Genomic DNA, 9,446 nt, shown 5'->3' with positions numbered 1-9,446 from the left:
AACATTAGTCAGTGTTAATGAGTAATGGCGTAATTCATTGTAACACACTGAAGGTGGATCATATTCAATACTTGGTGGAGACACATTGTCAAAAGTTGAAGATATTATCTTACTATCAAAAACATTTAATAGTTTCATTGAACTACGTTTATTAATGAAGTATTTCATTTTTTCAAAAAATATAGTAGAGTTAGTAATTGTGATATTACTTGAAAAACTAAGATGTATGTAGCATTGTAGGAATAATATATTGCTGAAACTGATATGACTGCTGGTAGTGACTGTTATAAACTCATTATTTATACAGTGAATAGTAGAAGACTGGTCCAGTCCATGTAGAGTTATATTCTGTACTGAGTCCATTGTGACAGAAAAGTTAATGACACTAGTTCCAATGAAGTAGAATATGGTGTTATTGTATTGAGACATATTCCCAGCATACACTGATAAAGGATTACAAGGTGACTGAGTAACTGAACTGCAGTCATCAGACACATAATACTGACCAGAGGAGACACTGCAGGAGCTACTGACGAATAAGAAAATAACCACTAACAGGAGAGACATAGCTACTGTCTGTACTGACTAACTAGTGTATACTTGCAGGCTGCGAGTGATGACTTATATAGACTACTTGTTCTCCAAATATGGAATCTGATGCATAGTTGTGATACTTAATTAATACAATGCAACTAGAAAATTCATTCTTTTTAGTTGATCATATTCATAATTTAGTTTTTATTGATGGTATTGATATCATCTTTACTATAATTCTCAATTTATGATCTATAGTTTATTAGAGAGACAATGAGTTAATTGTAAAGAAATACATAACTTGTAGTAGGTGCTTTAACTTTGTATTTGCTTAACTAGATAATTTTCCTTATATTTCTCTCCTTTTCCATTCTTTCATCTTGTTTATTGTTTACTAAAAATTGCATGGTCAGCCATGCTTGCATAATAAGTCATTATGAGTACAATCACAGACATAATAACACGACTGTACATTCAATCAATGGTAATAACCTACTACTGTATATGTATATAGTTATGTATGATGTGATTCATAGGAGAGTAAACAAAACACTTGTTGTGATTCCTGCACTACGTCACTATCAGTATATGCAGTATCTACTGTATAGTACTTTATTTAGACATGAAATTGTAACTTGTGGCTTTTAATTTGGCAATTTCTGTATACACGTATATTATTGAATATGTCCATTAATGATTGGCAGAGTTAATATTGGCAATTTTGCTGACAAATTGCCATGCAATTGCCAAAACAAAATTCTGCCAAATCAAAGCGTTATATCCTTATTTCATAATACAGATACATATCACTAGTGTCACTAGTGTACATAATAGTATTGTATTATATAATGTAAGTGTTTTATGTCTATGCATGGCTTCATATTTCAGTGATATAATACTAAAAAGTACTACATTTAATATCATGTCTGTAATTTAAAGGAAAAATGTCCGACTTTGGAACAGAGTATGTGGGTTCGATTCCTCCCAGGTAATCATGAGTGTAATATATATAGGGGCGATACTTATATTTGTAATAGGAGTGCTTGGGGTGATATTGAATAGAAACAGATTTATAATAATGTTAATGTTGATGGAATTGATGTATTTGGGTGTAGTGTTGTTGATGGTATTGATTTCATTGGCATATCATTAAAGAAAAGGATATACTTCATTACATTATATAAGGGGAAAGAAGGAGAATTAGTTAAGAGTGACATTGTGATTGGTATCTGCTTTGCTTCTGTTTACAAGTGAGATTGATTTGTACTTGTACAAATTTGGAATTCTAAGAAGACATGTACACGTCTAGTCGTGCATGCACTTTTAAATTAGCTTATAATGTTTTTAGAACTTTTATAATTGTACTTGTAGAACAAATTTGTGTTCATGATTTCATGTACACATTACCTACTACAGACTAAGAATTTGTTTATTTATGTACCTGTACATGAATAATGACTTGCTATTATTGGTAGCAAACTCTACACAAATACTATTAGCTGTAATGGTATTTACACTAAATAGTGCTGTAATTACTACTAGTATTATCAATAGTACATAATTTATCAATTTTGGTATTATGTATAGTCACATTAGAACAGTGTAATACATAATTTGAATTGGAATTTTCAGATTTGTACTTGTACAAATCTTGTGCATACTATAAAGTACATACTAAGAATTTGCTCATTGATGTACATAAACACAAGTCCCCACACATTATCAACCGAATCCGTGTGAATGAAATGCATGATGACTTTTTAATGATAGTCATTTGGATACTGTACATGAAAAAATTATTCTGGCTGCCATAATGGGGGTATACTTTGTACAGTCTTCAATGGGGAAAAGGTGTATCTTACTGTTTTTTCAGCAGAGCAAAGGAGCTTCATCCAGAAAGAAAAAATTCCAATCTTAATCTCCATTTCTGTACCATTTCCTGTATTTATGTTGTGTAGAAAGTTTGAACTGATTCCAATCAAAATTGAATTTTTCACAAATTTTTAGAGGTGCTCCAAAATCTGACCAAAGTCCCTGTACATATTTGACTATTGGCCAAATTTCGCCAAAAATGACAAAATGAATATTCTCAATTGTTATAATTTTTTTTGATATATATACATGTACTTATGTTGTGTAGAAAGTTTGAGCTGGTTTTGATCAAAATTGATTTTTTTACAAAGTTTAAAGTTGCTCTAAAACTGGGCCAAAGTCCCTGTACTATCATCAGATATAAATACCTACAATAGCATTATAAAAGCCTGTTGTGTGATCAATTATATTCAGCAATGAAACAAAAAGACTAAATACATGTACATTACATGAATTAAAAATTTTGGTGTATTATATGAACACACAAGACAATAAGGATTGCTCAGACTATGATAAAAAAACATCGAAAAATTTGTGTTAGTAAGTTTACTTTATTGCGAGTGCTTGGCACTAATTCTGGTACCTAAATTAAACAAAATAATTAAATAAAGTACTTCCATGTTTAAAATAGTAATCACCCCATAATTTTCATAATCTGAATCATCTTCAAAAACATTCGGTGTATTGTACTTATTACTTGTCATTACTTGACAACTTGTAGCAACCTGGTAATAATAAAAAATAATTTTACAAAGTTGTCATGAATATAATATTAATTGTTATACCACTTCAGTTGAATTGTTTAACATAATGTCTGTTACAAGTTCTCCTGGTTTTTCTTCAACACTCAGTGACTTATCAATGAAGGAATTTTCCGTTGGAAAGTGAGCAGGTAAAACTTTATTCACATTCATTGGTATTATATCAGTTATAGATCCGCTACGATCATATACATCAGCTTTGTTTAAAGGGACTGATGTTGTATTTGGTTGCACAATTTCAGCTACAAAAATGATGAATATTATGTTTATTAACATTACAATACTTACTATCAGTAGAGCAAGTATCATCTTCTACTGGAGTATTAATATCATAATCATATTCATTTTTTGGTGGATACTTTTCTGTGTAAAAAATAAGCATTAAATGATGCTAAAATTTATATTAATACCATATTGTCCATGAACAACAGCAGCATCAGCAACTGGAGGTATTACTGGTACTACAAACTGAGAGCTGATGCTCACAGTAGCACTGCATTCTTGAGCAACAGTATCATCATAGGAAGGAGGAGGAGGAATAGCAGAACTATAAAATTAAAATCAGAGCAGGATAAAATAACACTATTAACTAACATGTCTTCAGATGACTGATAGACAGTGACACCTCCTCCTCTCTACAAGACAATGTTAAGTATAAACATCATTTAATTCATGTTGATACCTTATTAATATCTCCAGTAACTTTATCATATATAACAGTTTGAGCAGCAGGAGGAAAAGGAGTAGTATTTGTCCTTTTACCAAGATTAGCATAAGTTGAATTAGCAGCAGTAGTGTCATAAACATCAGCAGTAGCAATAGCAGTGTTGCTAACAGTAGAAGTAATAGATATGTTACTACCAGTAGCAGTGGAATCAGTACTGGGCTCCGTATCACAAATAACTGATGTTGTTGTTGATGATGTGCTTTTTATACTCTCCTCAACATTTGTTTCTAATTTGGTCATTGATGGAAGGGATATGTTTTGCTCTTGTTGCATCAATTCCTGAATAATATTACAAATAACAATAGTCCCAAACTATGAATCTAATTATAAAATATACTTTTACATTATACTGAGCTCAGTGAGCTGTCATTGACTTATCATCATTGTCTTAATATTAATCATTAATTATAATTATCATTTTAAAAAGCTTAAACTATGGATAGTAAATCTCTTGTATCTGCACTTTATGTATGTTTAGGACTAGGATAATGATTATAACGATTCAAATTGTTATCAATTGGGTTATGTTGTTTATGTTAAGTTTAAAGATAATCAAGAAGGAAAAACAAGCAACTATATGCCATGTAAGTCCTTACACAAATATAAGCCTATTTTGACTAGAAGCCTAATGGTACATGTATGTATGCTTATTACATCACTGACTATTACATCACTGACTATAATAACTGATATAATTTTATTACAACAGTCATATGAATAGCACTCACCTCAACATTGTGTGAAGGAATGGTGTGTTCACAAGTAAGGAACTAAATAACATAATGGAACAGATATTGTAGCAATTGAATAACAATGTTAACACCATGTCGAGGGACAAAATGTTATTAGAGTGCATTGTGTATATTATAATTAAATTAATAATAAGATTACCTCACTCATAGTAACGTGATATGGATTCTCATCACCTATTGCTCTGTTATCATTCTCATCACCTATTGCTTCGTTATCATTCTCATCATCTATTGCTCTGTTACTAGTCAGTTGTACAGGTGATGTGGTAATTGCTATATTATGAGTCTCTTCATATTCATTGGAATCAGCTTGTTCTTATAATATCATCATAAACACTTTGCATAATTATGCAATATTTACCAAAATGTACAACCTCTTTTGTTGTCTTGCTTTTTCTTTTAATAGCAATTATTGTGCCGAAACATATTGTTAATATGAACAATATCACTAATACAACACTAGTACTGACTGCACCAGCCACAAGAGGTACAATGTTATCATCAATGCTTTCATCTATTTTCAAAAATATACAACACTTTTCTATGTGTGTGTTATACTTGTTGATGGAGTTTCAGTTTCAATTGTAGCAGTAGTTGATGTAATAGTAGCAACTAATGAGGAGGAATATATTAAAATATACTATATAGCTTGAAATTTTTGTGGAATATAAATTTCGTGGCTCTTGTGGTTTTGGGGCTTTCCACGAAATTTAAACCAACAAAATCATTAAAAGTGCCATTCCCTTACAGGCTATGTAAACTGTCAACCACGAAAATTAAACCACAAATTGCCCCACTAGGAGCAAACCACAAAAATTTAGACCCACAAAAACTTCAACCTATACCGTAACAAAATAATTATTATACATTAGCTTACAAAATATTATTTTCTGCCATTGCAGACAGTTTTAATCCAATCAGATTGAATCATAAAGGTTAGTAAATATGAATATCATACACCTTTTGAACAATTTTTTGCAAATTTCAAAATGATGCTTTGGTGCTTTATTGATTATTAAGAAGACAGTGAAAAATAAAGACTCAAAGTGCCCATTAAATTGCTATAGTTCAAAGTCTATTTAAATGGTCAGTGGTAAGAAAGTGCAAGCATGCATTCATTATAAAAAAATTTGGCAAATATTTTATCGGCACATTGTTTACACATTTTTTTACACATTATAGTTGTCTTTATAACAACTATATGATTTAGGAGCCAATTTACTATGCCTAGTTACTACTGAAAAATCAAATTGCCGCAGTAATGTAAGAAGGTGGTATTTTGTCACTTCATGTATGGGGGAGTGTGATTATTGTACATGGTAGAAATCAATTATAAATTATGCTTTTAGATAACTCACCAAATGGTAGTATAAATGGCTCACTACTACCAGCCTCATTACTAAATACAACAGTGATATTGCACTGTTGATACAATGGCACTGGTACAGATCCTGTTATATTCATTGGTGCAAGAGTATTCTCCACTAAATATGTATTAGCAAATACAACATCAGTTCCATTACACTGTATAGTAATTGTAGCATTCTCAGGAGACTCACCAGTACATACCAATGCAACCTATTAGGTAAATAAAATTAAATTTTGTCAAATTATAATGATATTACTGGTATATTAAAAGAAGCAGTAGTACTAGTCTCATTGAATGCTATTATAATTGAAGCTGCTTCAACTGATCTTGGTACTAAATAAACAAAATCATTCATTCAGTAATTATTGTTATTGTACCTCTTTGATATGAGAATGTAGCATTATTAGATATTCCTTCTCCTAATTCATTAACTCCAGTAATAACAAATGTGTAACAATGAATAAATAAATTATTATCCACAAACTGATAACTGGTATCACCTACTGCTACAGTATTCACTAGACTACCAGTAATGGCATCATATATTCTTAGTATGTAATACTGTATAGATACTCTATCATCAACTGTAGGAGTAGTCCATGTTATATCAATAGTAGAACAGTTGTCAATTGAAGAGTCAATGTTAGTAACTGGACCAGCTTTACCTAACAATGCATGAGAGAAAGTAATGAATTAAAAAATAGACAATATAATAGTTTATTACCAAATCCAATAGAAGGTGTAGGTAGGAATTCTCCTCCATTATTACTCAGTGATACATTAACAATAAATGTATTTAAATTATTAGGTACAGTTATTACTCCAGTAATCATCAGCTGATCATTAACTTGTGTTAATATACTGTTACTATCTTGTATCTCATTATCAATATTCAGTACGATAACAGTTATGCTATTAGGATATTCACCATTGCATAGCCCACTGACCTACATGTATAATGGTAGAAGGAAAGGGACCATAATTGTTAACTTTACAATATTCACAGACAAAATTAATGTTACAGAAATTGTAACTGCACTAAAATATACTGATCGAAACACAAGCAGTAGCATGTACAACAATCAAATAAAGCACACTAGACTAGCCAAGACAAAGCAACCAGAACTAACTTACATCAATACTGATATTCAATGATATTAGTCGTCCATCAATTACTGGTACCACTGATACAGGAGGAGTAATGAGAGGAACTGAAAGATACTGTGAACATATACATGAAGCCATAGTAGGACTAACCTGTTTCATAATAAAAACTGATATTATTAGATGAACCTATTCCAACATCATTAATAGAAGAAACTGATATATTATTTAATATACAAGGATTGAGATCAGTAGCTGATAATCTAATACTCTTGTTAGTAGTAGTAATGTTCACTAATCCATTGACTATATAGTATCCAGTGATAGGTACATTATCCAGTGTATAAGGAGCTGTCCATGTTAATAATACACTGGATCCATTAATAAAGGTATAATCCAGGTTACCAACACTGTCCAATAGACCTAAAGAAGTGACTAATGATACAATTAAACTGATACTTACCTTGTATTGTTAGTGTAGCATTGTCACTTCTAATGTTACCAGATGAAGTAACAGCTAAACAATATATAATACTATTATTATTAATTTCTCTTGCATGAACTAATAGCTGTCTTCTTCTTATTGTTCCATTAATAATGTCTTGACTTAATTCAATAAACCCTCTGTTAACGTTGACAGTTTCAGATGCCGGTTTTTCACTGACAATAAAAAATATGAAAGTAACTCCAGTTGCTTCACAAGTAAAGGTGACAGTTGAATTGAGACTTGTATTCAATGACACTGGTTGAGTGACATATTCTGTAAACATAAAGAATTACGGTAAAATATCCTCATGCAATTAGAATGAGAGTCCTTAATTTAAAGGAAAAAGGTAAATCAATATAAAAGCAAGCGATTGGTTGAGTTTTTGTAAAAACATGACACAATTACAAACCACACGTAAAGTATAGCCATTACAGCGGATTTCACTTCCGTTTGAACACTGCATGAGGCGCGAGTTGATTTTCTGTGCATGGTTTATTAGGTGCATGTGATCTCCAAGCAATACTTAATGTTCAAATGCAAGTGAAATCCACAGTACGGGGATAGGAGTTGGGCAGCTGAACAGAATATAATCACCAGGCATCAGTGGCGGATCTAGGGGGGGCCTGGGGGGCCATGGCCCCCCAAAATTTTTGTGGTGAAGTATAAAATTAGTTTTATCTATGTAAACTGTGAAACAGCTGCAGTGCTTGACTGTGTAAACAGTCTGTAAACCACAAAGGAGCTCATTTAAGAGGCCTAATCTTCTAAATTTTGACTTTCCAAATGAAATCCTGCAAGCCTGGTTGACCGCACCCACTAATTATCCCACCCATAGATAATAGAGTAAATGAAAGGGATTGGAAACTTCCGTTCGCGGCTGGAAATGCTAGTTACCTATACTGTATTAATTTTAGGCCAATTTGCTCTAATTAATCGTATGTAAAATTTAAAATGGCTGGAGAAGTGAAGCAGGTAGGCATACATTTCATTAGTTTTTGGTTGCATATTGTCTTATTTTGTACAGATAACCCTTCGATAATGTAGAGGGACACTCTTTCTACTTGCCCAAGTAGTCTGCTGTGGCAATCATGATGTTTGCAGTTGGAATTCATTGTTAATCAGCACTGTCAATCATTAATCACCATATTACATGTTTAATTGTATATTTTCTGTAATTTATAATCTATATGATTGAGAGTGTGCCAGTGACCTCCGGTATGTTCTAAGCATTAGAATAGTGTGATAGTTGATGTCATAGACCATTTAGTTTTTAAGTTAAGGGTACAAAACAAACCTCTCAAACTTAACAGTAAATTGATCATTACAGAGAGATGAAATCATATTTTTAAATGAAACAAAGTGGGTGACCTCCACCTAGTGATGCTCTATTAAATGATTGAATTAGTTGTTATCATTTGTTTAACACTTTCAAGAAAAAGGTACAAAACAAAATGTAGTTGCAATCACTGTCATTTAAGAGCAACAAGCGTAACAGCCTGGGTAAAAAATATTCCTATAATTGATTTCACCACCTTGCAAGTACAACTTGGTCATTATTAAGACTTATAGAGGCTCTCTCTACCTTATAATGCTTCTAGAGAAGTCTTTAGACAGTATCTCTATGCTCTCTTGCTGTTAGAAAGCTCTTAACTTTGTCCCATGTGTAAGCCGCCATTTTGTTTGCCGTGGCCACACCCACTCACGTAAAGGAGCGTGGGCGGGTGGTTGCTAAGGCTTGTTATTTCTCCAATACAACGTGTATAGAAGAAATGTAAGTGTGGACATACAAATAAATAAATAAATATATAGATAGCGCGACCGTGAAATCAATTATAGGAAC

At 32.0% G+C, this 9,446-nt stretch overlaps 1 protein-coding gene and 1 long non-coding RNA gene across 2 annotated transcripts; one reads left to right on the top strand and one right to left on the bottom strand.

The window, feature by feature from the left end:
• Positions 1–2,798: 2,798 nt before the first annotated feature.
• Positions 2,799–6,420, bottom strand: LOC109587568 (uncharacterized). The gene is made up of 14 exons (XM_020003799.1): positions 6,393–6,420; positions 6,272–6,348; positions 6,005–6,224; positions 5,205–5,258; positions 5,008–5,160; positions 4,786–4,961; positions 4,623–4,664; positions 3,850–4,173; positions 3,762–3,802; positions 3,578–3,714; positions 3,456–3,530; positions 3,192–3,409; positions 3,045–3,131; positions 2,799–2,989 (listed from the first exon to the last, which is right to left on the bottom strand). Exons 3-14 carry the CDS (start codon positions 6,108–6,110, stop codon positions 2,909–2,911), a joined length of 1,494 nt encoding a protein of 497 aa, XP_019859358.1. The 5' UTR covers positions 6,111–6,224; positions 6,272–6,348; positions 6,393–6,420; the 3' UTR covers positions 2,799–2,908.
• A 2,103-nt stretch (positions 6,421–8,523) lies between these two features.
• LOC109587566 (uncharacterized) lies at positions 8,524–8,877 on the top strand. Its single transcript, XR_002187682.1, has 2 exons — positions 8,524–8,578; positions 8,631–8,877. It is a non-coding gene; the product is annotated as an uncharacterized LOC109587566 (long non-coding RNA).
• Positions 8,878–9,446: the final 569 nt, after the last annotated feature.

The sequence above is a fragment of the Amphimedon queenslandica genome, unplaced genomic scaffold, assembly GCF_000090795.2.
Source record: "Amphimedon queenslandica unplaced genomic scaffold, v1.1 AMPQUscaffold_12525, whole genome shotgun sequence".
NCBI classification, from domain to species: Eukaryota; Metazoa; Porifera; class Demospongiae; order Haplosclerida; family Niphatidae; genus Amphimedon; species Amphimedon queenslandica.
The sequence above is the reverse complement of the archived record's forward strand: the minus strand, read 5'-3'. Positions and strand labels throughout refer to the sequence as shown.

Bases quoted from the DNA above. Each gene is read 5' to 3' on its own strand.
- LOC109587568 (XM_020003799.1), bottom strand. From the start codon at position 6,110: ATGAATATAACAGGATCTGTACCAGTGCCATTGTATCAACAGTGCAAT. The intron at 5,161-5,204 runs GTATAACACACA...TTTTGAAAATAG, and splicing joins AACTGAAACTCCATCAACAA to ATGAAAGCATTGATGATAAC. The intron at 2,990-3,044 runs GTGATTACTATT...TGTTTAATTTAG, and splicing joins CAGATTATGAAAATTATGGG to GTACCAGAATTAGTGCCAAG.